At 41.2% G+C, this 27518-nt stretch overlaps 1 protein-coding gene across 4 annotated transcripts in view; it reads right to left on the bottom strand.

Moving 5' to 3' along the window:
• Positions 1–27518, bottom strand: part of PLXNA2 (plexin A2) — a 479995-nt gene that overhangs the window by 82636 nt on the left and 369841 nt on the right. For all 4 annotated transcript variants that reach the window (XM_077334859.1, XM_077334857.1, XM_077334858.1 and 1 more), the window contains 4 exons: positions 21491–21658; positions 16892–16985; positions 4338–4577; positions 2437–2580 (listed from right to left, as the gene is read on the bottom strand). In XM_077334859.1, coding sequence (XP_077190974.1) covers positions 2437–2580; positions 4338–4577; positions 16892–16985; positions 21491–21658 — 646 coding nt within the window. The remainder of the gene's footprint in view (positions 1–2436; positions 2581–4337; positions 4578–16891; positions 16986–21490; positions 21659–27518) is intronic.

Here is a 27518-nt window from a genome sequence, read left to right on the forward strand (position 1 = left end):
TCACTGACAGAGGAGTTTAAATAGAAAACAGAGAAGAGAGAAAAAACAAAAGGAATAACTAAGTGGCAGGGCCTTGAGGAAACCATGGGAATGCAGAATAGACATGTAGATGGTTAAAGATGGACTAAGAGTTTGGAGAAGATGCAATGTGCTCTGATGCCTGGAAATGTGGAGCAGCTGAATTACAGTGTTATTGCAACTGGGAGCAGAAAGTATAAAACACAAAGCAGGCAATAGCTTTTTATTGGATCTTAGCAAAATATAACTGAAAGCTTACTAAGGTTTGATTATGGAACCATCTTCTGTTAGGATATAAGCAGCTATGTAAAACAAACAAGCACATAAATAGATAAATAACCATTCTAGTACCACAGGTTTTTCTTTCAGACAAAGACAGGAAAAAAGTGTCCCATGAGAGACACAAAAGTTGATCTGATGAACAATATCATCTTGTGGTATTTGTGTTCAGTGGATAAATTCTGAGGAAACAACCTGTAACCAAAAAAGCATGCAAGCTCTTCTGTTATTATTTTGATGTTTCCTGCCTGATCTCCTCCTATACTGTATACAGGTGATAGTATTTTGAATGGAGAGTGAAGTATCAAATTTAACTTAGAAGAATAAGAGTTGGTTCTTATATGCTGCTTTTCTCTACCTAGAGTCTCAAAGCAGCTTACATTCACCTTGCTTTTCCTCTCCCCACAACAGTCACCCTGTGAGGGAGGTGAGGCTGAGAGAGCCCTGATATTGCTGCTTGGTAAGAAGAGTTGGTTCTTATATTACACTTTTCTCTACCCAAAGGAGTCTTAAAGCGGCTTACAATCACCTTTCCTCTCCTCAAAACAGACACCCTGGGAGGTGGGTGAGGATGAGAGAGCCCTGATATTACTGCTCGGTCAGAACAGCTCTATCAGTGCTGTGCCAAGCCCAAGGTCACCCAGCTGGCTGCATGTGAAGGAGGAGCGTGGAATCAAACCCAGCTCACCAGATTAGAAGTTGGCACTCCTATACCAAGCTGATCCCCAATACTATTCAACTCATGTACTTGCAGAGAAATGGTGTGTGTAAATATTAGTTTAAAAACAAGGTATTTTCAGCTAACACTTGGCCATTGTATCTATTAAAGGCATGATTAATGGAACAAAAGATGGAAAAATATTTCAGGTAATCAAGTAAAACTTTTAGAGGTCTATTTTCTGATTTAGGATGGATCCAGAAAAATGACAGTTCTTCCAAACAAGGTTACACAACTACAAGTGGACTACCTGCGGACATGAAAAAGCCGTCAGCTGAGCACCAGAGATACATTTCATATAATCATTTAGCCTTTAACACAAACCCCAATGCCAGCTGTCTCCTTTATTTCCTCTGGCAAACATAAGATTATATCTAATAATACCAGCTTCAGCAATGAAGGCTCATTCACTTGTGAGTCCACTAAAATAACATATATGTTATTATCTCACTTGCCAGAAATACCTTGTGATGGTATTAATCAGCTAAATGGGAGCTCCTGTGTATGAAAAGAAAGAGACACAAACCAGGCATACAATGAATGTGTACAAAGTGGGAGCATTGCAGTGTCTTGAAACATTGAATCTCTGATTTGTACAGTAGGATCAAATTTAGAAAAGGGAAACAAGGCTGTCTCTACACTATTGTCATTGTCATATTGTACATTTTTATTTGTTATCATCTTTGTTCGGGTGTGTGTGTGTGTGGCAGAAGGCTGATGTTCAGGTCCCCAAGGAATGTAAGGCTACAAAAACTGTATTCATCAACAAGTCTGACAGATGGTCTGATCCTGGCTTCACCTAGTGTAAAGTGAACTGAAACAAGCCATTTCCTTCCAACACAGCCGAGAACCCAGTGCACTCACTTAGATGGTCTGCTGCCTGCAAAAGCTCTGGCCACAATACAACTCATTAGACTCAGAGGCACAGCAGCACTTTTTTGGCTTCTCAGCAGTTTATAGGATTTGGCACTTCCCAACTAGTGATAGCATATCTGGCTTCCCAAGAGTGATAGCAGATCCGGCTACTAGTGCTAAATATCCTCATCCAAAATACATACCACTGAAAAAAGAAGCATTCATGCATACTTGTGGTGTTTTCCAAATTATAAACATACATTGGCTAAAGAAGTGCCACAAAGTCAAAATATTGTACTCTATATGCTCTTTAGATTTATGTGTGCAAATTACTGAGGTGGTGAATAAAGCCATTTTTGCAGCATCTTTTTATCAGAGACACTCACTGGGGCTTTGCATATGTCTAGGAAATTTGAAGGCATTGGAGATTCCTTTCTTTTTTATCTAAAAGTAGTTTTTAAAAACTAATTTCCTCTTTAGCTACTGAGATCGAAAACAGAACAGAGAAATTTCGTTGGCAGAAAACACAAACGGATGGAGGGAAAGTACAATTTTTTTGACCTCACCATAACTTTGTGTTGCCCAGTGAGATTTGGAGGCTCACACAACAGCTGGGTCTCTGAGACAGTGACAGCACAAGGAATCTCTCCAATCAGAACAGTGTAGTTCAGCTTTGCTCCACCAGAGGCAGGCGGGCATAAATTTTTACCCTGTAGAAATAGTTGGGGAAAAGTTCTGTGAAAATATAGCAAATGCCTTTGGCTCATCCTTGATTATCTCTTCATGCAGCTCTAATAACTGTAAGAAACAATCCTGCATAAACCTTTATTTCCCAATAGGTATTACACAAGTGATACACATTTCTATAGTTAACAGCATAATTTAATAGGAACTCCTGATAATACCCATAGAAAAATGCATATCAAGATGCTGGTCTGTTCTATCTAAGCTTGTAATTTTTTAAACTTTATCCTACTGTGATAATTGACAGCCCAGTGCATGACTATGGATTTTGAAGGGCTGAAGTGGGTATATCCAGACCTGAAGATTTCAGGGTTATTCTTGCAATCTGGGGTACCCTTAAGAAGAAGAAGAAGAAGAAGAAGAAGAAGAAGAAGAAGAAGAAGAAGAAGAAGAAGAAGAAGAAGAAGAAGAAGAAGAAGAAGAGCAGCTGGTTTTTATACCTCACTTTTCACTACTCAGGAGTCTTAAAATGACTTACCATCGCCTTCCCTTCCTTTCCCCATAACAAATACCATGTGAGGTAAGTGCGGCTGAGAATTCTAAGAGAACTGTGACTGGTCCACAGTCACCCAGCTGGCTGCATGTGGAGGAGTAAGGAATCAAACCCAGTTCTTTAGATTAGGGACCACTGCTCTTAACCATTACACCATGGAAAGTGCGAAGATTGTTGGGAGAAAAGGGCATGAGCCTAACTGAGTTATTCTGAGTATGTATGCAAATATGGCATGGCAAGTACAAGGAGAACAGTTTGTGTATCTGCAATAAACAGGAGCATTTTAATGGGCTTCCTATGACACATAAGCTTTGGAAAAAATATTTTACTTTCTTCTTCAGATACTTTGTGTCAGATCCTATATGTTATTCTCACTCCCTTTCTCCATTAGGGAGCTTGCCCTCGACTGCAAAGCAGGAATCTCTCCAGTGCTAGGCATTTCCACTAATTCCAGAATAAGTATTCAAGATGCCAAGAAATATTTAACATGAAAGGAAGCACTCCACAGAAAAGGACCAGCTCTGTAATGGACTAGGTTAGGCACAAGCAGAAAACAGTTGGAGACTTGTATCTTATAATAAGTAATACATATAAACATTCTGCATACTTCCCAGTGTGTAAGCTTTGACACCCCGTGTGACATGTTTAACACGGGACTGGAGCAGAAGTTCTGAGGCAAGAAGTGATCCATCACACTTGAGCAAAATGTACCTTTAATCCCAATGTGCATTTGCTGAACATTCAGAGGTTAGGTTTTTAATACAAAGGGAACAGCAACCAATAGTGCATGGTGGTAAGTTTATCTGTACAGGAGGATGAAGGTGTCAACTACTATCTAAAGCCCTGGGTAAAATAACATTTAAAATTCTGCTGAGTGGTGTTCCTAACTGGTAGATACGGACCAATTACTTTAGGGCTTTAAGACTGCTGTGTAACTTACTGTGCAGTCAGTGTCAGAGCATTTAATAGACTATATAGGAGCAAAACAGTTATAGTTGCATTCAGTTCTGGGGATTTCTACCTGTATAGCATATGACTCAGCAAGCCAGTGTTTTTTTGTTTTTGTTTTTGCATTCACACTTTGTACTTAAAATATACTGTGTGAAGTGGTTCCATGCATGGTAAATGTCATATCTGTTAGTGAAACAAAGTCAAGATTTGATACAGAGAATTCCCAGAATATGCTAATGCGAATATGCCCAGGTCACCTGGACCGTCTGGTCTTCTTACCTTCAGGATAATGGGTGACCCTGGCTTCTGCTCCAGTACTCCGGTGGGACTCAGAAGCTCAAAGGTAGGGTTTGGGTAGTAGATAAACTTGGTATCATTGTAAATTAGTAGGTACTGAACATTGTTAAAGATGAAGCCAAACTCATCAGGTCGTTCAACAGCATCCAAACCAGGACGGTACTCTGGGGTGAGGGAGGGAGCCAGGCATGTCAGGGTGGTTGTATTTATCACTTTACAGACCTGAAACAGAGGTGAGTGTTATACTGAGAATTCATATGTCTTTGAAGAGAAATCACACATAGCAGATAATACTCTTCCTTCAGTAGATTCTCTTTCCACCCCAAATGTTGCCCATCACTGGGTTTGGATACTATCCATTTTCCTCCTCACTTCAGACCTCTTTATTATCCTTTTGCCCATACATGTTCTGTGATCTTTAACATAATCTATTTGGAGGTCAAAAAGCCTCTTTCACAAGTGAAAAAAGCTAGCTGGCTCCAGCACACTAATTGCACATAAACAGGACTTCACCATTTGTATATCTCTGTAAGTAAAGAAAAACATTTTTTCTTTGTTTTTAGACACCCCCCACACCCCCTGATTTTTTTAAATGGCCTTGCAAGGCATAGTTTCAGTGTTCTAGGAGTAACATGAAATGGAATGCTTGAAAATATTATCTCCCCTGCTTTCCCAGTATTCAAAGAAATCATGAAGATCATGTCAGGAAACCCCTCATAACATCTCTTTATGTTTTAAATAAATACCATACTACCCTTACTTTAGCTATCACTTTTAAAAGCATTTGTAGCCATATACATTAAGTGGATAGAAAAGTAGTTTGCACAGTTGCACATTTGGCTTCTATTCATGCAAACTGTAGACCATAATAATTTATCTCCAGACCTGTACTTGGACAACCAACAAAGGAGATTTAGAAAATCCCATTAAAAGCTACAATGCACATTGATATTATCAAATGGATAGCAACATGCTATGGAGCAACATGAATGAACCTATAGTAAACACAATGTGTGAAAATTGGCAGAACTAGTTATCACCGTCCTCAGTGTACAACCCGATTCAACTCCAAAGGTGTTTTGAAAAAGTACCACCTTTGACTGGTGGCTAAAAATAGAAAAGGAAGAAGCAAGATTGATCTCCCACATGCAAGTAATTCCATCAAAGGGTAAGATCCTCTTTCAGTCTGTCTTCTGGACAACACTAGCTGCACGGGAATGAACAATGTGTAAGAATTTGTGGTTACATCGTTCTTACGATAGGTGGTAGAAAGTGTTGTTAAATCACAGCTGACTTATGGTGACCCTCTAGGGCAGGGGTAGTCAAACTGCGGCCCTCCATGGACTACAATTCCCATGAGCCCCTGCCAGCATTTGCTGTTGTAGTCCATGGGCATCTGGAGGGCCACAGTTTGACTACCCCTGCTCTAGGGTTTTCAAGGCAAGAGATAAAGAGAGGTGGTTTTATTATATAATTAGTATATATATTTTTCCACATGGCAAACATTTTATAAACTGCCTGGTACTCTAGAGTAAACAAAGAAATATAGACCTTATTCTACAGAACATACTGAAGTAAGTTGTTTCAATCTTGAGACCTTAGCATTTCTAACACTTTAAAACTTAAAGCTCATTCAAAACAAAGTTAACAGATTCAATAAGAACTATGTTATTTATCTTGCTTAGCTCTTTGCCACTGACAAAAGTGCTAGTGAAAATGACTGTTGTATCCGGATGTCATACTGGCAGAGAATGGAATTAAAGAAAACAAGAACAAAAAAGGAACTGTGAAATAGTCTTTTTCATTAAGGATTGTTACTGTGCCTTTGTTCAGGCTCTTTGTTTTAATTGCTTGCTCTCTACTGAACAGCTGTTTTGTTTGTTAAAATTAGGAGAATGACAATTTTTTCATATGGCTCAGGTAAGTTAAAATCTTCCCAGTGCTATAGCAATGTAATTTACTATATAAAAGGTAAAGGTATCCCCTGTGAAAGCACCGGGTCGTGTCTGACCCTTGGGGTGATGCCCTCTAGCGTTTTCATGGCAGACTCAATACGGAGTGGTTTGCAAGTGCCTTCCCCGGTCATTACCGTTTACCCCCCAGCAAGCTGGGTACTCATTTTACCGACCTCGGAAGGATGGAAGGCTGAGTCAACCTTGAGCCGGCTGCTGGGATCGAACTCCCAGCCTCATGGGCAGAGCTTTCAGACTGCATGTCTGATGTCTTACCACTCTGCGCCACAAGAGGCTCTAATTTACTATATACATATAGTATATAGTCTTCCAACATGATACTAGTAGGATTTATATTATATTATATTATATTATATTATATTATATTATATTATATTATATTATATTATATTATATTATATTATATTATATTATATTATATTATTATATTATATTTATATGCCACCCTCCCCGAAGGCTCAGGTCGGTTTACATATAACTGTAACTGAAACTATACATCAACCATCAACCATACATATAATAATTATAACATTCAAATTATTAACTGGTATAATCGGATAACAGTATAACATAACAGTATAACAGTATAACAACAATAATAATAATTCAAACAGGTCCAGGAGTCTTAGTGGGGTTCTGGGAGGGAGGGGGGGCAGGGGCCCTGCAGATGTTGGCTTGGTTGGCCTGGCCTCAGCCAAACACCTGGTGGAAGAGCTCCCTTTTGCAGGTCCTGCGGAACTGTTTTAGTTCTGTCAGGGCCCTGATCTCCTCTGGGAGCTCATTCCACCAGGTGGGGGCCAGGACAGAAAAGGGGACAAGGCCAGGCAAACTTCTTTTGGGCCAGGGATCATTAGCCGGTTGGTAGCAGCAGAGTGTAAAGCTTTTTGGGGGGGCATAGGCAGGGAAGCAGTCTCTCAGGTACACTGGGCCCTGACCGCGTATGGCCTTGAAGACAATTATCAGAACCTTTAACCTGCTAAGCTTTTGTCAAAGCCATATTATATCTTTTTGCTATTTATTGCTAGCAGGGGTGGAGAGGGGGAAAGTGTGTGGGAAGTTCCAGCCCCTCAGCCCTCCTGCAACCAACCCGCATGGCCCTGCAGGGCCACACCATGGCTCCTCCATTGGACTGTTCCAGGGGGAACCAATACCCAAAGTGCATTTGTACTCAATAAACTCCTAGGAGAGGAAAAAGCTCCCAAAATACATTGTTTGGAATTTGGCTAGAGATTTCATATTATCCAACACTTTGAGTATGGCAGCAATGGTCTTTTTTGCCAAGCAAAAGCATGGGACCAGGGGTTGAATGAAATCTCCTCCACCGATACCTATCCCCTCCTTCTTATTAAGGAACTGTTGGGGCATTTGGGGAAGGGGCATATCTTCACAAAACTGGACATGAGGGAAGCATATTACTGCACTTTTGTGAAACGGGGGGATGAATGGAAGATGATGTTTAACACCGCCCTGGGACAGTTTGAGTACCTAGTCATGATGTTCAACCTCAGTGTGACACCAGTAGTTTTTATGAACTTGATCAATTAAGTCATGCATGTTTTTTCTTGATTATGTTCTGATATATTTGGAGACTTTGGGGGACCATTTGCAGTTGGTGCAGTAAATCCCAAGACGTTTGCGGGAGAGCCACCTGTTTGCTAAACTATCTAAGTGCAAATTCCGTAAGGAACAGCTGGACTTCCTGTGGTATAGTATACCCAATCAGGGGCTGGAGATGGACCCATGTGCAGATATCTCTTTTTCTTCCCACAACTGTTCTATTTGACCCCTAGAAAGATGATGTCTGGAGTTGCAGGACCAAAGACAGATGAGCTGGGAGACTGTAGTAGGGGATGGGGATCAGGCTAAATCACTGTCTCCTACTCACAGGAGTTTTGAAAGTCAAAAGGGAAAGGGAAATGTGGTGGAAATCTGTGTCCACTAGCACCTTCTGTTTGCATTTGGCTGTATACAACCTGATATCTCAAAATTCCAACATAAATTCAACTTCATAGGTGCCTGGGGTTGTAAAAAGGGCCTCAGTCAGGTATAATGTACCTATGGAACATGTAGAAAGACTGAAGCAAAGCAAGAAAACACAAAATGGATGACAGCAGTTGTCATATGGGGAAGTTCTGACAAGGCTGGTTCAAGGTTTTTTGGAGTTCTCAACAAGATGTTATCCAGTGGGCTCACTTCCTAATGTGGCTTGACACAGAAAATATGGAGAACTCTTAAGCCACTGAAGCAAACCTGTTTGGGATGCATGAGTATCACTTCTTCAGACCTCTATTTTTATGGTCTTCTTTTGTCCCCAGCTAAGGAGACCATCAGACAGCACTTCAAAAATGAAAATAGAAGCAGGATTTGAGAGTCTTGAATCAGAACTGCAACACCCTCTCATCTTTCATACTGCACAGCTGCCTGCCAAATATGCCTTTCAGCTGAACTTGTAATTAATGTCTGGTTCTGGTGACAAATCTGAGCAATTTTCCCATGCTAGCAGTAAAGAACAATCAGCTGGTCACAAGGGAATTTTGGGCAAGATGAAGGCTACATCCCCTTGGTAAAAAGCTGGCAGCCCAGGCAGTTCACAGGTTCCCTTGAGAGAACAGTCCCTTATAAAGCAGAGCATGGCTCTTGCAGCAGGGGTTTCATCAAGAAATCACACCCTGTAAAGCAGCAGGAATCTTTTCATTTGGACACACTTGATAAATGGGAAATTTAATCTTACTCAAGTTGGCATTTAAAATACAACTTTTAAAATAATCATAAAATGCTGGATCTTTACAAATTGGCCCACATGAGTCAACCTCTCTTCATTGCTGGAAGGGTAATCACATCTTGATCTGGAGCTACCATCCGAAGCTTTTGCCTCTATTGCTTGAATAACTCTGAAACAGAGATATACCACACTACAATGGTATTTCTTACTCCAGCACTCAAAGAGAACATTTTTTTTTCTGCACTTGACTCCTCTCTCCATTTCAGTTGCATATGATATATGATATTTATATGATATTTATTATTCAGACAATGCTATGCTACACAATGTTGTCACTGCTTAGGATTGCACTACAAAGATATTAACACCTTAGGCAGAGTTTGTGGATCTTTATCTGGCTGCCCTAAATAATGATTTCTGATTAAGGTGCTGGAAAAAAGTATCTGCTAAATGAAGAAGCTACTCATCTTAGATGAAGAGATACCAGATTATCATATAGTACCTTTGGAATATGGTGACTTGATAAAATTCTTTTCAAGCCTTAAAACCCCTAAAAGTTCTCCTAAAAATATTTGGTGAACTTTAACACTGGAAAACCACACTCTCCATACCAACATAAACATATCTTAGCTGCATATAATTATAGGCCTCCTGTAAAAACTCTCCTCAAACTGTTCTTGCAGTGGGTAATGTGTGTGGATGTAGAAGCACCCAACTCAAATATTAGGACGACAGCATTTTTGTTGTGTTTCTGGGCAATTTCAACACCCATCTATCCAAATTTAAACCACAGTTAAATGTGTCGTTTTTGTTTATACTGTCAAACAGTCAGCTGCATATTTCTGCAGATTCTGTTTATGCAAGAATCGAACAGTGATGCGGGAGGGAGACCAGCTGGCCAAGGCAGCCTGGTCATGCTATTTCATTGAGTTTCTGTGGTGTTCACAATGGCCCATTATGCACGGCCGCCGAAACGGTGATTTCGGGTCACATGGAAAACGCAGAGGGGGAAGATGCGACGCACACCGGTTATGCACGGGGCGGGGCACATCGGTGATTTTAGTCGCTGCCATTCCACCCCGAATGTGCGTTATTCCGCCCGTGCATAATGGGTCAATGAGATTATTTTGAGCTATCCAAAGCATCAAACAAGAACAAATGAGGAGGGAGCTCTATCATCTGACCATCTTGGGACATTGCTCAATAGCTCACAATTGCTTTGAATCTAGACCTCCTGGAGGTGGGAAAATCTCAGCTGCAATAATACATTCAGTTAGGTACTCTTTACTTTATATTTATTTGCTTTGAGCACATATAGCTATGCAGGACTGTAGAAACTATTGTTCTAGTCCTGGGGATTATAGAGAAATGCCTCAATGGTGTTTTTGAAAAGAAAATTCATCATAAGCTGCATTTTAAAAGATTTATGTATGCAGGTATCATAAAAGCATGCAGCTCATTTGTACAATGTCCCACCAATTAAATCTACATGTTCTAAATCAATCTGAAACTTTGCTTTGACTTGATCATGACCTCAATAGTTTACATCCAATCTTGTCTGAAAATCCTTTTATCAGATCAGAACTCCAAGTGCTGCTGGCAACATGCACACCTACAATGTCATGTTTCCACGTAGTAAAATTAAGCTGTTTCCCTGCTGAACAGCTCCTGAAAGTCACTAAAAGACCCTAGCAAATTTGCTTTCTTTATGACATTCCAGGCAAAACAACAATATTCATAGCTATAAAGCTTCCAAGAGTACTACAGTTCCAATTGGTTACAGGGTGTGTGCATGACATGTCTATAATGAAAGTTCCCTGCTGGCCATTGCCTGTACCGAGGCTTGTAATGCTTCCAAAGCACAAAATCATACTGTATCTCCTTCATATAATATATAATTTTGAATTTAATCACAGTTTGTGCATGTGCATAAAACTAAGTTGCATGGAAAAGGAAAATGTCAGATTTCTATATCTTTTAACCAGTCATTTCTATGCAATTTACAAGTGAGGATAGCTTTAGCTTAAGTGCATTCAAGGCAATTCTGATATTCTTTTTGAGGGGGATAGGGGATATGGTACAAAGGAGAGAATGAAATAAGAGGGGAACATGCCATCTTGCATCCTCTTAGTTCTGAACAGAACCTAGAAGTAAGGTGTCAGATCTTTGCTGACCTCCAGGCACGTGCATAAAATAGGATGAGGTCAGGTGAATCTCATTAGCCGCTGGAGAAAAGGAGGAATATATAAAAAGAGAACTAACCTGGGAATGTGATACTTGATTATCTTGACAGCTATTGCAATGGTTAAGTCAAGGGGGAACCCTATTCACACTCTAACTCAAAGATAAATGTTATTACAACCCAATTTATTGGCTTTAACTTTTGATGGTAGTTTATAAAGCGAGGGAGAAATGGCTTAAGAGGCCAGCTAGAACTAATAAAGAGTGGTGTATTTTTAAAAAATGATGAAATGTCTATATAGGGCTCTGAGATCCTAAAAACGCTACAGTCAGGATCATAAAGTAAAGGTACAAAGTCTTCCTATCACTGTTACAAGCCTGTATAATTGAGAGTGCTCCACAATACAATCAGTAACTCAGATCCAGGTAGATCACAGAGAACATTCTGAAAATATGCAGACCTAAAAATGTTACAAAGTATACCTGCACTTGAAACAGCACAGCAAATACGGCAAATTCTTACTTTCCCTTTTTCACTGCACGTCACCCTCCTTGAAGCATGTTGTATGAGCACCATGAATGGCTGCACACAAAATTCTTAATGTTTCAAATTTAATGTTGAGGAACAAGGCAGCCTTTTTCTTCAGACATGATCAATTGACCTTACATGTAGTTTGTTTAACAATTGTAAAGCTACTACACACACTTTTTTTACAATGTGTATCTTGTTTTGGTGTAAATCCTATTACTTTTAAAAAGATTGAATATGGAAAGGTGGAATGCAAACACTGAAAATAAATATGTCCACACATAACAAAGGGGAACGGATTGACCTAAAAAAACTGGGGAAAGTTTGGTACTTTTTGCTGGCTTGCAAGTAGGGATGTGTGTTTTGATTCAGATTGGCCGAAAACTACCTGAATCAGTCTTGATTCAGGAATGAATCAGCTGAATCCAACTTGAATCACCATTCCCCAATAAGTTTAAATTGCTGAATCAACCTTGTTCGAATTGCCGAATTGTGATTTGGTGTGATTCAGACAAGTGATCATTTAAATTTAAATTTTAAAGGAAAGGAGGAAAGGGGGAAATTCCCCTTTTCACCTTTCCAGGCACAAGGGTGGGAGGTTGTGTTTGAGGAACCAGACTTGCAGTGTCAGAAGAACCCTAAAGCTGCAAAAAGGGGAAAATTAAAGGGTAACTCAAATATAACGAACTTGGAACAGTATGAATGTGTGTACCTAATGGGGCTCTTCCATTTTTAACAGTTCCATATTGACCCCTGGAAAGCACCTTTGTCATGAAACAGGTGCACGCACAAGGTATGGTTGAAACATTAGTCTCATTGTACCCCTGTCAAATCTTCACTGTTTACTTAGTGTACCTCTCCTGCTGAGGAGTTTTGTGTCTATTGGGAGGGCCTCACAATTACATAAGCATCATATGCCTCAATTGTCTCTCACTCAGTGTTATTTCTATTTATGAGAGGGCTCTGTGGAAAAAAACAGAAGTGGATCCCTGGTACACTCTCTAACCAAGATCCCTCCAGAAGACTTCACCTTGTGTGTCCTAAGATGAGGCTGCACTTAAGCAGTTGTTTGCTTAAGCACTAGTTGGCTATTCTTGTTTTTAAAATGGATATCCTGTTTTTTAATCCTCAAATGATCCTAAAGGCAAAGAGATGCTGAATAAAGCATGGTGTCCTGGAAGACAACGAACGAACGAACGAACGAACGAACGAACGAACAAACGAACGAACGAACGAACGAACGAACTAACGAACGAACTAACTAACTAACTAACTAACTAACTAACTAACTAACTAACTAACTTAAGCACAAGGCCTCAGACAGGCTGTCTATAGAAAAGTTCTGACGTATTTCATTCATTATGCTTCTTCCAAGTAGCTCACTGTTCTTGTACTGTATGTAGACCCTCAATATCAACTTGCTGAAAACTATTTTTAGGTTGCTAATTCTGAACTTCTTCAATGAAGAATTAAATACAAGGGATATTTTTTCTACAAATGTTCTAAATTAGCTCACAGTTGTTCTCATAAATACATATGCAGGCTTGCAATGTAGCTCAGGCATTATAGAGAGGGGCAAGCAGCAAGCACCACATTTACCATCCTTTCTGATAATGCATCAGGAAGGAAGGAAAGGCAGTTTCTCATAAAGACAAAGTAAGACTTTAAAGCAATAAAATTCTCTGCTAGCAGTAACTACTGGTCTCAGCTGCCTGGATTGATTAATGTTAAATCTGCAGGCACAAAAGTCAATGTGATGCAGTGGTTATAGTGGTGGACAAAGACTAAAATGGTTAATATCTCTGCTTGCCATGAAACTTACTGGAAGAACTTGAGCTGGTAATTTTTTTCTCAGTCTAATTATTTTATACATAAGATAAAATGCAAGGAGGAAGAGCCAGATATACCACTCTGAGTTCCTATGAGGAATATTGGGATAAATATCACCTTTATATTTCATTGTTAATTATGGAATGACACTTTCAGGGTACACTGCCTCATATTCAAAATAAGTTTCACGAGCAATTAAATTTATGAGCCTGTTACTTGTAAACGTCATCCATATCGCTAGTCGTCTTCATAGCTGAACATGACTTTAACTCTGCCTGTCCCAGTCTCAAATCCAATGCTGATTTGATATTGTTGTGAAACTGAAACGTTTATGATTACAAGATGTGATGGAAACATGTGTAGATTTGAGACAACTGTGAAGCCACAAGGCCGATTGGACAGAATAGTTAGCAAAAAAGTAGAGTCAGCAGTAAGCAGGAGGTCACAGGCTAGTAAAAACACAAAATAAGCTGCTCTATATTCTCTGTCTCCCTAAGAAGAGGCCAAAGGTCACCTCAGTTAATAGCCTGTCCTGTCGATTCCTTTTATTACACAAGCAATCTGTCAGCAAGCACAGTAAATAACACCCTTTCTTTCAGACAGTTTCCCTGTGTGAACAAGTCCATTGTCTGCACACTCTGGAATTTAGTATCTACATCTGTGATCTCAGTGCTTTTTTAAAAAAAATGTAGTTTTAATAAATAAATCTTCAGAACTATAAACAATGGAAGTATAAACCTTTCAACAGGATTAAAACTTTTCTCAGCATGAGGTGTGTTTATTTAAATGTCCTTGCAGTTCTAACCGGACTTTAATACTGAAGGAGGATCAGAAAGTGATCTGGAAACTTTCTCTTCTTTTTCTGACAAAGCAATTATACATTTGGATAAGGGGGATGATATTGTTTTGTTGGTAAGGTTGATTTGAAAAGGTTTGTTTAAGTGTATTTGAAAAAAAGGGCTGTCTAACATGATAGAGCTGCATATTAAAGCAAAACTAAGGCAAACTCAAAAGGGGATTTTAAGATGGGTCTGTATCTATATTTAAAATAGAATTAGGGTCTCATCAATAGGATTAGGATCAAAATAGGAAATTATTAATTTCCAGGCTAAGACTACTGTGTTTGCAGTGCTATGCACAGGAATTCTTGCCACTGGACTCAGAGGTGTCTCCTTATCCATAGGACAAGGGGGCCTGTGTCCTGCATAAACATGGCTATGGTTATTGCCATATATTATTATTATTATTATTATTATTATTATTATTATTATTATTATTATTATTATTATTATTGAATTTATTACCCGCCACTCCCTTGCGGCTCGTGGCGGGTTACAACAGTATAAAACCCCATAAAATACATTAAAAACCAATTAACATATCAATAGTTAATAACTACCTGGCAAGAGCGGCTAATCAACTACCCATTCCCCACCTAGCAAGTGGAGAGGGGATACTGGTGGTACCCGTCTCTAATCCCAATCCTCAGGTCCCGGGGGGGCATAGATGTTAAGCCTGGTCTCAACCGTAAACCTGGCGGAAGAGCTCCGTCTTGCAGGCCCTGCGGAATGATGGAAGGTCCCGCAGGACCCACAGCTCTCCTGGGAGCTCATTCCACCAGGCAGGGGCCAGGACTGAGAAGGCCCTGGCCCTGGTCGAGGCCAGGCGTGCTTCCCTAGGGCCGGGGACGATCAATAGATTTTCTCCCGCAGAACGTAAAGCTCTACGGGGGGCATAGGGCGATAAGCGGTCCCTCAGGTATGTGGGTCCCAACTCGCGTAAAGCCTTGAAGGTTAAAACCAAAACCTTGAACCGGATCCGGGCAGCAATTGGCAACCAATGCAGCTGCTTGGACTATGTTGGACTATTTGGGCTTATTCATACAATTGTTATTCTTTCCATTGTAAAACCATCATTTTCAATTACCTCATGGTAGATATTTCTGTATATGCTTGGGTATCAGGAATACAGAAAATCATATGATGGAAATTTTTGATAAGAAAATGAGTTGACTCACAATATGAATACATGGACATCATTATGCAGTGGCTAAAAGCATGTGTATATCTGGGTAAACATCCATATAAGGCTTGCAGCAGAAAACTGCTCTTAGATTTGATCATGTGAACCTATTCACAATAGGATAATTGGCAGTAAATGTGTTCTGTTTCCAGCACAATCCTAAGAAATTACACTGTTCTAAATCCATTGACGTCAACAGACTCAGAAAGGTGTGCATCAAGACAGTAATGTAGTACTACAATACACTGTAGCATCATGTAAGACAAATGCTATTTCCCCACATCACAGAAATAATGGAATTGGTCTCCTATATTGGAACCCCTGGACACAACACTGACCAGAGGTTCAGCGTTACAATGACAAATCTTAGAGCTCTAAGAGGCTTTTTGACCACAAAAATCCATATAGTGTCAGAAGCAACTGACAGCAAGTACTACAGTTCTTGAGTGGCAGCCATAACTGAGATTCCAAGGCTTTAATTTGGAAGTTAAATTTGATCTTCTAGCTGAGAAGAAAATGAGAGAAAGACCCAGGGTTTTATGTCCCCCCCCCTTTTTAAATTTTTTTTGTTTAAGAATATGCAACTATGAGCATGCCAGGCTATCAGGAACTAACTAGAGGAAAAACAAGTAAGGGGGGGGGAGAGAAGTTGAACACTGAAGAATCTTCCCTTCACCATAAACTTCAGAACTGCTGATTCAAACCCAAGAAAGATGCATCTGTTTTGCTTGGATTCCCAGGATTTCCAAAAAAGCCACCACATAATTTTAAGGATAACCAAACTAGGGTTAGTCTGTTAGTGAGCATTCTGGGGGTATATCACAATTGTTAGCACTACAAGTTGGGGCCCAAGAAAGTGTGAGAACCCCATGCCATCATAATAACTCTTGTCTCCACAAGTTAATGACATGCAACAAACTTATACCCGGTCTCTGCTTGCAAAACAAGCTTGCAAAACAAGCACGAGAAACACTAAACAATGACAGCCAATAGGGGCTGCTCATGACACCCAATGGTAGTCTTACTTAATTATTACTGACACTGACATCCTACCTTTCTTTCATCATAAAATTCTTCATTTACATACACCTTGATCACCTAAGCAGAATAATACTCATGACAAGCATATCAGCAAGACAGAATCTTTCTTTCCCAGTTTTTCTTTAAAAAAAAAAAAACTGCAGAGGCAGAGTTTGTGATGGGGTGGCTATGTCCACAAAGGATCTTGCAACAACTGTGTCAAAATGGGGAAAAAACCTTGGCTCAAAAGGCTACTTACATTGACAGACTCCTTGCCATTGTACTTCACTCGGATCCTGGGCTCTTGTATAACATCCAGATTGGTCCCTGTGATAGTTAGAGGTGTGTGGCCACTAAAAGGAAACAGAAGGCATTGGGTTAATGGGGTCTGGCAAAGGGAGCTGGGGCAATGCCCAGGGCCTGTGTTTCTGGCAAACACAGATGCCTGTGAAAGTCAGCAAGATGTTTTCTACAGGCTGAACAGGAACTCAGTGACAGAGTAGATTAATATACTATTACCCTCACTCTGGCTAGAACAGTCTCACAAGTTAATTGGATTTTCTGGTCTCATCTGTCCCCCTAGTGGGCAGTCACCTCTCCCATGTAACATTTCTTAGGGATGGCAGGATGAAAAAATAAAGATCCAGGGCTAAATAAATAAGGACAATAAATTAGTCAGAGTGCTTAATTATTTATATAGTGATGCTCCTAAGTAAGGGAGTCTGTACATAATATAGTGTGTACAGGGAAGGGACTGCCAGTTTGTTTCCCTGCCTTTGCAGTTCCCAAGTACAACTACTATACACAGGACACAGATTTACACAGAAAAGGCAGGACTTGCTTGACTATGACCATATGATGTCTGTAGCCCTGCCCCAGGGAGCACGGCAGAAAATATGTAGGTAGGTAGGTAGGTAGGTAGGTAGGTAGGTAGGTAGGTAGGTAGGTAGGTAGGTAGGTAGGTAGGTAGGTAGATAGATAGATAGATAGATAGATAGATAGATAGATAGATAGATAGATAGATAGATAGATAGATAGATAGATAGATAGATAGATAGATAGATAGATAGATAGATAGATAGATAGATAGATAGATAGATAGATAGATAGATAGATGGGGGGAGCTCAGGTTTCAAGCATGGCATAGACAAATTCTCTTGAAATTCAACATATGCATTTTACTGATAACAGGGATTCTTTTACACACGATAGATGGCAAGGGAACCTGAAAGGGGTTCACAATCACTTTAAGAAGTGGCCAAGAGTTAGATCAAAGCTTCATTTTAAAGTATATCTAAGCTGACCATCTGAGTGATTGTAATGAATGACAAAGGTCAACAGCCTTACTGCACTTTCTCCCTCCACCCCCACACTTAAAGAGACAGTTTGGATGACTGCTGGCTCTGCCCAGCAAATTCCAAAGTTGAATTCTACATTGAGGCATTCCTAGTTTCTCAGGGGTGTATGAAGAGTCTCCACAATCTCTTCTAGCCTACTTTATGAGCCTATAACTTTTCTGTCTGTTGGATAACAAACTGTGCCTAATCAGTGTCATCCAGATTTCTTCCTGCAATGAAATCAAAAGAATGGCAAAGACCAGCAAAGACACAGTTTCCTATTTTGATGTGGAACACATCTTCTGGCATGTGCCCTAGGAGCATGCCAGAAAACGTGGGGGAAATTACTCCATTCGGCCAGCCCTCTTTTGTGTGAAGCCAGCAGAGACAGGGCTCCTAAAGCCAGCTGGGGCAATTTTTCCACCCCTGAAGCAGGCTGGGGCTGCTCTGCCACTGTGGTGCTCAGCTTCCCAGGCCTGTCCTGTCCCTCGCAGATCAAGGCAGGCCAGGGAAGCTCTACCACCGTGGTGCCTGGCTTCCCAGGCCTGTCCCACCTTCTGCAGAGCAGGGCACGCCTGGAAAGCAAAGAGACACTGCGGCTGCCAGTGGAGGGCCACAGAACTCCTACTGCAACATGCAAGAAGGTGTGTATGTGAACCAGCAAGGAGAGTAGGTGGGAGAGGCAAGGTGTGGGGGAAAGGTGTGTGTGTGTGGAGGCATTGCAAGGGATGGACCAGGATAGACAGATATGCGGGAGAGGCAAGGGGGGAGTGGGAGAAAGGCATGTGTGGGTGCAGGAGGTAGGGATTGAGGGGGGGGGATCCGGAAGGATAGGTAGGTGGAAGAGGCAAGGGGGGAGTGGGAGGAAAAGGTGTGTGTTTGAGGGGGAAGGATTGACGGGGGTGGGGGGAGAGACCAGGAAGTACAAGTAAATGGGAGAGGAAAAGGAGAGGGGGAAGAGTGTTTATGTCTGTGTGTGTCAGAGAGGGAGGGGGCCAGGATCATACAGTCCCACAGCAGGTATGTATTCTACATACCCTGTGATAGTTGGACTCACACTAGAATTTATTTTAACAATCATTTTGCTCCTGTGCTGGTGAGAAGTGTCATTCCCCACTAGCCACACCAACTTTGTTAGCTATGCCTAGAAAGCCAAAAATGTATTGGGCCTAGAGAAGCTTATTATGATATAATTTGTGTTCACAAGGATGCATTTCTTGTATTCATTTAAAACATTTCCATTCTGCTTTCTATTCTCATGAGTACTTAGGGGACCTTACATTAAGAAAGTATACATTTTGACCATAAGATATAAATGCATAAAATCAATAATCAGTATATATAAAAAAACAATCACTTAAATTAGCGAAAAACAGCAAGCTTCCTACAACAAAACAGTTTTAAACAGTTGAAGAAACAACAGGAAATAATTAAAAGAATACCGAAGATCTCGATGCAAAGAATAAAATTTACAATTTCTAACAGAAGGCAAGAAGAAACCAGACTGATCACAACCAGGGTCAGGGGATGCCTTGCCCCAGGAGTGGGCCAGTTGAAGAGGCAGTGATACGTGCACTGTCAGTCTTAAATCTATTAATGTGAAAATTGCTATAACAGGACATCACCAGCAGGCAAGGCCACCAAGAAAGATGAGCTAGGGCAACAAAATCTGGTACACTTCGTCATCCGGGGAACCAAGAAACTGGACAAGTAATATGCTTTTAAAATATAATACCTGGTTTGGGACTGGTTAGTATATGGGGGATCTCAAGGGGAATATTTGTCTGGAAGCCTGTGGTGGGTCTCAACAGCCTTGCCAGCAAAGCTGAAAGGCTAATTAAGATTCCCAAAACCTGGGTTATCTAAGAGATCAAAACCAAGAGACTTCTCCAGCTCTGACTTCTGGAACTCAGTGTGAAGAGCACAATGCCTCTAAAACCAGGCCAGAAATTCCTATTTCCACTTCTCAGAACCATTTCATTCTGTTTGTTTTCAGAGTATGAAACTAGTGCATGAAAGTTTCTTCTTTTATGTGCTATATATACTATAAAAGGCAAGAGTTATGGCAGCAAGAAAGGGTCCAAGTTTTCGAATCTGTTCCTTAAGTCCTGTATTTCAGAGTGTGGGTACAATGAATCTTGGGTAAGCAGCATATTTTGATCAGCATCAGCTTTTTTAATGCATTGGTTGTCACTGTTTTTATTTTATTCCTGACTCTCTGATGCTCTTAAGAAAAAGCTTTTAATGAGCAATTGTGCACTTCTTCAGCAGATGGGAGTGATCACAGAGCTCCATTTGCTCTCCCGGAATCTCGTCACAGATTGCCACAGTTGTAATTGCCTCAGTAATTACAATTGAGTTAATAACTCTGATTTTCCAACTCAGGAAACAGGGACGCTATAACTGCCAGGCAATGATGAATTTGTGTTTGTGGACGGAAGACAGACTATTCCAGAGAGTTTGCAATGTACTGAAAGGGAACTGAGATATTTTCAAAGAGGCTCTGGAGCTTCTGCAATTACTATATACAGGTCCAACAAATTCAGTCTGTACCTTGATCTTAAAGGCCTAACTCTTCAAGCTGCCCAGATCCTTCAGAAAATCTATAGGAATATATATGCCCAGTTGCTTGAATGATCAGGCCTTATCCATAAAGCTTCAGTATTTACACAGTTGGATTATATTCCCCCAGATGTTGGGGGCCTTTGAGGCCAAGAGGGTCCACTGACAATTTTTCTCACTCACATGTAGTTTTTGCTTGCCTTTGCTATTTGAGCTTAGGGTGGGCAGTAGTAAGCCAGATCTGCACTGAAATTCCTAAGAGGGCTGTGGCTCTCCATTTATCACCAAAGATGTATGCTATTGGTTAGCCATGTTGTAAAGCACTCTACTTTGAATCATGATTAAGGACAATGTCCAGAATACTGGAATGAATTTGTGACTTAGTTCTATTTCAAACTGGGGTTCCAGTTAAGCACCTAAAGTAAGTTATAAAATGTTATTGTCTGATGAAATGCATCCCGTCTGATTTTGCCACACAAATATCTCTGATTTTCAAGCATGCCAAAGATGTCTGTAGGAAACATTTTGACAAATGGATGAGCCTGATCCTTACAAACAACAACAGCTTGTAAACTAGACAAGGCTAACAGATTTATTGTGGTATACACTTGTATGTACTAGACCTGATTTCATTCAGTCCATACAAGTTTATGCCTCAGGAGCTGTGCTGTGTCACTTGTCAACACAGAGCTGAGGTGGGCTCCAAAATGAAACAAGAGAGATTCCACTGCATTCTGCTTCTTGGTTTAGGAAATGAAATCCTGCTCCCTTCCTCCAACACTTGATAGGAGATTCCTTTATTTTGGTGCTTCAGAAGATGAGGCCTTGTAAATCACGTGGCTTGAATCAACTCATGTAAAGCTCAAATCAGCTTACATAACTTTAATTAGAAAAGGGCAGATCAGCCATGTTTTGATCCCATTCATCATTCCCACCTCTCCAGTTATAAGCCCAGCTACCTGGCTATGCTCCATTCGGGATCAATGCGTTGAACTTTGGGGTCATCGATGTATTCAAATTGCAAGTTGCTTTCTAACTGTGCTCGATCCACAGCAACTGAGACATGGACAGAGCTGAGGCCATGAGTAGAAGGGGCAGAGACACACACAATTTCATTCATGGACCTCCTGAAAGAGAGAAGGGGACAAAGGTGCCTTTAAAAAAAACTACACAAATGAAAAAGAATAACACTATGATGCTTATAATGTTCACTTATTACTCTGGAGAAAGTGGCTTCATCTTCAATGCACAGCGAGAATTACATCCCCTTGAATTTGTTTTTGGGTCAGATGGTACACCTGAGCAAGTAATTACTTCATCCTCCTATACATACACCTCCTACTTCCAATTTTTCTGGGCCATGATGCCCAGTCAACAGAATGGCCAGGAAAAAGGAAGATTCTCCCTATTTTCTCTATTCTCCACACCACCCTTCCTCTTTATCTTTTTTTGTGGGTGGAAAAGCAGCTGTGCATGGGAGATAAATCTGAGCAGACAATAGAAAGGAATAGAAAGAGTTAAGCATCTGCCTGATTGCAGCCACCCAATACTAATTTTCATTAACACACACACACATCCAGTTGGGCCTAGAGATATTCACCTGACAGATAAACATGCAATCATAAAATTACAGTCTTGAAGGTTTTAACCTTCTTAAATTCAGATATAATAAACATAATTAACCACAATCACTAACAGCAGTACTCCTTGGATTGTGCGATGTTGACACACAAAAATGGAAGGATAAAGTCCCCAATACTGGTTTCAAGCTAGCTCTTGATGTTCCAAAAAAAGGAGTTGAAATGGCTTTGTAGGATTTTGAGAAAGGTCGTTGTTATTTTATGACTCATTTGTAACCATGAGCATATAAATAAAATATCTAAGGAGTCCTGGGAGGAGTTTGGTGTTAATGATTACAGGCCAATCAAGTCACCTGTATGGCTCCTGCCTGTGTCTTCCTCCAGCCTGATTGGCCATCCACCCAGTGGCCACTCAATCAGCTAATGTATCCCACCTCTGGCCATCTCCTTTCACTGTTTCCAACTCTGGCTGTCTCCTCTCACTGTCAGGTCAGAGTTCCTGGCCACTCAGAAGTCCATTGCCAGGTTAGTGAGCTGGCAGGGCTGGCTGTAGGTCCTATGGGCTGTAGGTTCCTGTGCCACTGGTTGCTGCCTGTGGGGGTCTAGGGCAGTGGTCCCCAACCTTCATCTGGTCGGGGACCGCCTCCGGGGGTGGGGGAGAGCCAGCAGCCCGGCTGCCGCAGTTGCTCAAAAACGCGCACGTGCGGAACTGCCGCGCATGCGCGTTTTGGCCACCAGGTGGTTTTGGCCGACTGGCGCACCGGCTGCCGTGCCGGCCTCTTTCCCCCCTCTCGCTGCAGGGGGGAGGCAGACGCGGCCGCTGGCGGCCCGGTACGATGGCCTTTGCGGCCCGGTGCCGGTCCGCAGACCGGGGCTTGGGGACCCCTGGTCTAGGGGACCAGAGCTGCTCAGGGCCATGATAGGAGGAGGACCAGTCTGGCCCCCTGTGCTTCGCACCCCCCCCAAAAAAGGACCCCAAGACTCCAGAGGGCTCGCTGGACCTTTTGCAGCTGGCGTTGTGAGGAGCCAGTTCCCCACTGCCACTTCCCACCCCCTGCCCCACAAGAACCCTGCTGAGATCTCTGGGCCCTTCACTGGCCCTTTTGCAATGGTGGAGGCGGCAGTAGCCGCCTCCCCACTGCTGATTCCCACATACTGCTGATTCCCACATCCTGAGAGGAGGCCGACGAGCCCACTGGGGCTTCAGTGGCCCTTTGGCAGTGGTGGCAGCCTGCACATCTCTCGCCATGCTCTGTAGCCTTTGCCAGGCCTTTTCTGGTGGTGGCGGCAGGACCCGGCTGCCCACTGCCACTTCCCACCCCCCTGCTCCCCCAAAAGCCACTGAGGTCCCTAGGGGTTTTGGCAGCCCTTGGCTGCCACCACTGGTAGAAGCTGGCTCCCTGCCATTGATGCTTTACCCTGAGGAACTTACAATCTAAATTTTGTTGGAAGGGATACAGGACAAAATAAGAAACCAGAGATAGTAAAGATGAACAGAAAAGGCAGAGGTAATGAAGTTAAAATGTGATGAGAGCCTGCAATACTTCAGTACATCATGGGCCTTTGAAAGAGCCAGTTTCCCTATGAATGGAATGGTTCTAACAGCCTTTCCCTGCCTTGCCCTTCTACCTGCCAGTAGCCTCAAACAAGTACAGACATTTTACCATGCCAGAGACCAGACTTCAGAGAAGCCTGCTTAGCCCTTGTGTGAGATCCAAAGCGACATATCACTGCCGGCAAAGAGTTACTGCAAGCTCCCTGTGATCAGTTAATTAGCTTTCTGCGCTATTACCATGTCGTCATGGTGAATATCCCAACTCCCGTGATCAGAGGCAGGAGAATACAGAGAAGCTGTAATTATAGTGAATCTCATTAGAAACTGCTTCATCTAATCAGTCTCCTTGCACATCATAAGTACATGCCAAGTTCATCACCTATAAACCATGAAGTTAAAAAAGAAGAAAAGAAATGGACCATGTTATGACCTTGCATAGAAAGGCAGGGGTAAAACAGCAGTCTAATAGATTTACTGGTTTGTGTGTGTGTGTGTGTGGGGGGGGGGGGTAATTGGATCATATGGTGAATTAGGAGCAGTGCTTAAATTAGGAACAGTGCCAAAATACATATATACATGGATGATTGTGGTGGAATAATTCTGGCCATAAAGGTAACCATTTTTAAATATTTCCTTAATCTGCTCATTAAGAAAATGTTATTTAAAAAAACCACACTAGTGCAAAAGATTAACTGAGAAAGCTACCTGTCTGAGATCTGGAAAAAGAAGTAACGTGAGGAAAGGTTAAAGGAATGGGTGCCTTTAACCTGGAGAAGAGAAGATTCAGGGAAACATGATCTCACTCTTCAAATATCTGAAAGGATTTCACAATAAAGAGAGAATGGACTTCTTTTCTTCTACTTCAGACAGGAGGATGAATGAACTTAAATTACAGTAGGCTAGATTTCAAATGAACATTAAGAGAAAACCTTAGTCTTAAGAGTGAGAATAGATCACCAATGGAACAGTTAACTCAATAGTAGGGGCTTCTTCCTTATTGGAGGGCTCCATGCTGAGGCTGGACAGCTGTCTATGGGGAGAGCTCCAGTTTTGATTGTTGGACTAGACTAAGTTTATAAAGCCCTTCCAACTCTAGGATCCCATCACTATGATTCTAAAGAAACTCAGTCATAACCTTCAGACCTTGTGTAAAAGTGTAAAAAGAACTATACTTGGCCTCAACTAGGAACAGAATGTTTTCTGTCTTGGCTCCACCTGGTGGAATGAGCTCTCAGAGCAGATCCGAGCCCTGACAGAGCTGGCACAGTTCCACAGGTCTCTTCAGCCAGGCTTCTGGTTGGGGCCAGTGAAATAACAATACCTACTGGGCTTCCCCCATCGAAGATGCTCTTGACTAAAGACTAGTTCTGGGATAAAGGTGATCCATTACTGAGGTTGCTGAGATATGATTTTTTAATATGTGGATTGATTTTTTAATTTAATTTAATTGTATTTATATGTTTTAAAATGATGTACACTGTCTTAAGCCAGCTTGCTAGAAGGGCAGTATATTAATTAAACTAATTAATTAATAAATAATAATAATAGATGAGCAGGGCAGTGGGACTCCTTAATGTTCCAGAACATTGACAAACCAGAAGAGGAATAAAACATCCAACTTCCTATTTAAAAAATATCAAATATTGTGCAAGAGAATAAAAAAGGATATTCCAGCTATTTCACAGGTTACTAAACAGAGTCACTATTACTTTACAATTGTTCTGTTTAAAATTGCTATATGCATTATAGTTTCTTAGCCACCTTGTGAAGGTAATTTTTACAAGCTGGAAGGCATAATAGTAAATAAATATCTCAAATGTCTGCAATGGGACTCCCAGTTAGAAACCAAAGCGACTAATCAGAAGAACCAGCACAAACCAGTAATTCTTTAAACCTGTACAGTCACCTTCTCACAGTATACTGTCCGTTCTGTACTTCCAGAAGAGCAGTAGAAACTCTTTCTACTGGAAAGAGTGCAAAGATGGCCCAAGGTTACTCTAAGATATATTATGCTTTCTGTGGAACCAAATAATGAGGTACAGTTGACAATTTTTTCTGTCAAATATATGAGTCCAACAGAGCTGAGCGTAGTCATGTAAACTAGCAAAAGGCAGAGCTCTGTAAACATCAGTGTTGCCTTCCAGCACCAGTTTCTGAGAGTTCTTATGCAACTCCAGGCTTAAAAAGGACATCTGAAAAGCAAAGGCTATGAAGAAGGCACCTCATCTGCAGATAAGAAATGAAATAGGTGGTAAAATTTAACTAGGCATATTCTGTTTTCCCTTTTATTCATTCCAAAGGTATAAATGAACTCATTATTGAGCGAGATGAGGAAGTAGTAAATCCATTAAATCCTACCCATTTATTAATATGCTGCCCCTAATCTACAGTTTCCCAGTCCAGGCATAAAGTGGGTGTGTTGGGTTATTTTATCTTTTCAGAGGCTGCAGAAGGCAGCAATTCTGATATATAACATTCTCATTAGACTCCATAATGCAGCAAGGGAAAAAACAGGTTTTATAGTAAGTAAAAGGAGAAAGATGAAAAGGCAAGAAGTATATTAGGTTCTTCAAATGGTGGGCTCCAGAAGGAATAGCTAACAGCATATTCAGGTGGGAAGGCCTTACCATAAAATGTATTCCTACCTTTCAACTCCCCTTCTTGAACATAAAAAAAATTGCTTCAATTTCCAATTCCTCTTTAATTAGGTTTATAGACTATAGCATGTGAACAACCACCTTGTGATCAAATGACCATATTTCCATACTAGGACTTAGAGTTAGGAGGTAAAGTGGTAAGACTATCTTCCTTTCAGGGCCTTTATGTTGAACTATGGGATTGTGTGATTTGCCTAACTCACACAGCAGTTTGTTAAACAGGGAAGGTTAATTTACTTTTGTGAAAAATCCTAAAATATACAGAACTGAGCACAACTATATCTTCGTGCATGACACGCCAGCACGGTGTAGAAGAAGAAGAGTTGGTTTTTACATGCCACTTTTCTCTTATCAGGAGTCTCATAGGAGTTTACAGTCACCTTCCCTTTCCTCTCTCTACAACAGACCCCCTGAGAGGTAGGTGAGGTTGAGAGAGCCCTGATATTACTGATTGATCAGAACAATTTTATCAGTGCTATGGTGAGCCCAAGGTCACCCAGCTGGCTGCATGTGAGGGGGCAGGGAATCACACCTGGCTTGCTAGACTAGAAGCCACCACACTTAACCAAGCTGGCTCTGTAGTGGCTAAGAGAGACAGCCTTTCATCTGGAGAACCAAATTTGCTTCCTCACTCCTCCACATGCAGCCAGCTGGGTGTCCTTGGACCAGTCACAGTTCTCAGAGTTCTCTCAGCCCCACCTACCTCATGGGGTGTCTATTGAGAAAAGAAGGTGATTGTTAGGTGCTTTAAGACTCCTTTGGGTAGTGAAAAGTAGTGCATAAAAACCTACTCTTCTTATATAGATTCAGTACTTCTTACTTTACTGCCTAAGTAAAGCACACACTCATATAATAGATTTAAACCTAAATTTCCCTTGACAGAAGGATAGTTTGATTCACTCATTTCACTGCATTCCCCCATATCACAACTAGCATTGTTCCCAGAGTTTCCCTGAGTCCTTGGAGTATCATTAAGGGATTACTGTAGTCTGGAGACTAGAGGCAGGAAAGCCCTGTTTTTCTTGCTGGTTTCTGATCATATTATTTTATGTCATGTGTCTATAGTTATTGATTGATCATCATCATATAGCTTACATAAATTCATAAAACCATGGAACATAAATCAGACTCCTGTATGTTTAGAAATGACAAGTAGTGTTAACTGATTTTGTTTTCATTCCAGAGGCTGGATTTT

Source organism: Paroedura picta, chromosome 4 (genome assembly GCF_049243985.1).
Source record: "Paroedura picta isolate Pp20150507F chromosome 4, Ppicta_v3.0, whole genome shotgun sequence".
NCBI classification, from domain to species: domain Eukaryota; kingdom Metazoa; phylum Chordata; class Lepidosauria; order Squamata; family Gekkonidae; genus Paroedura; species Paroedura picta.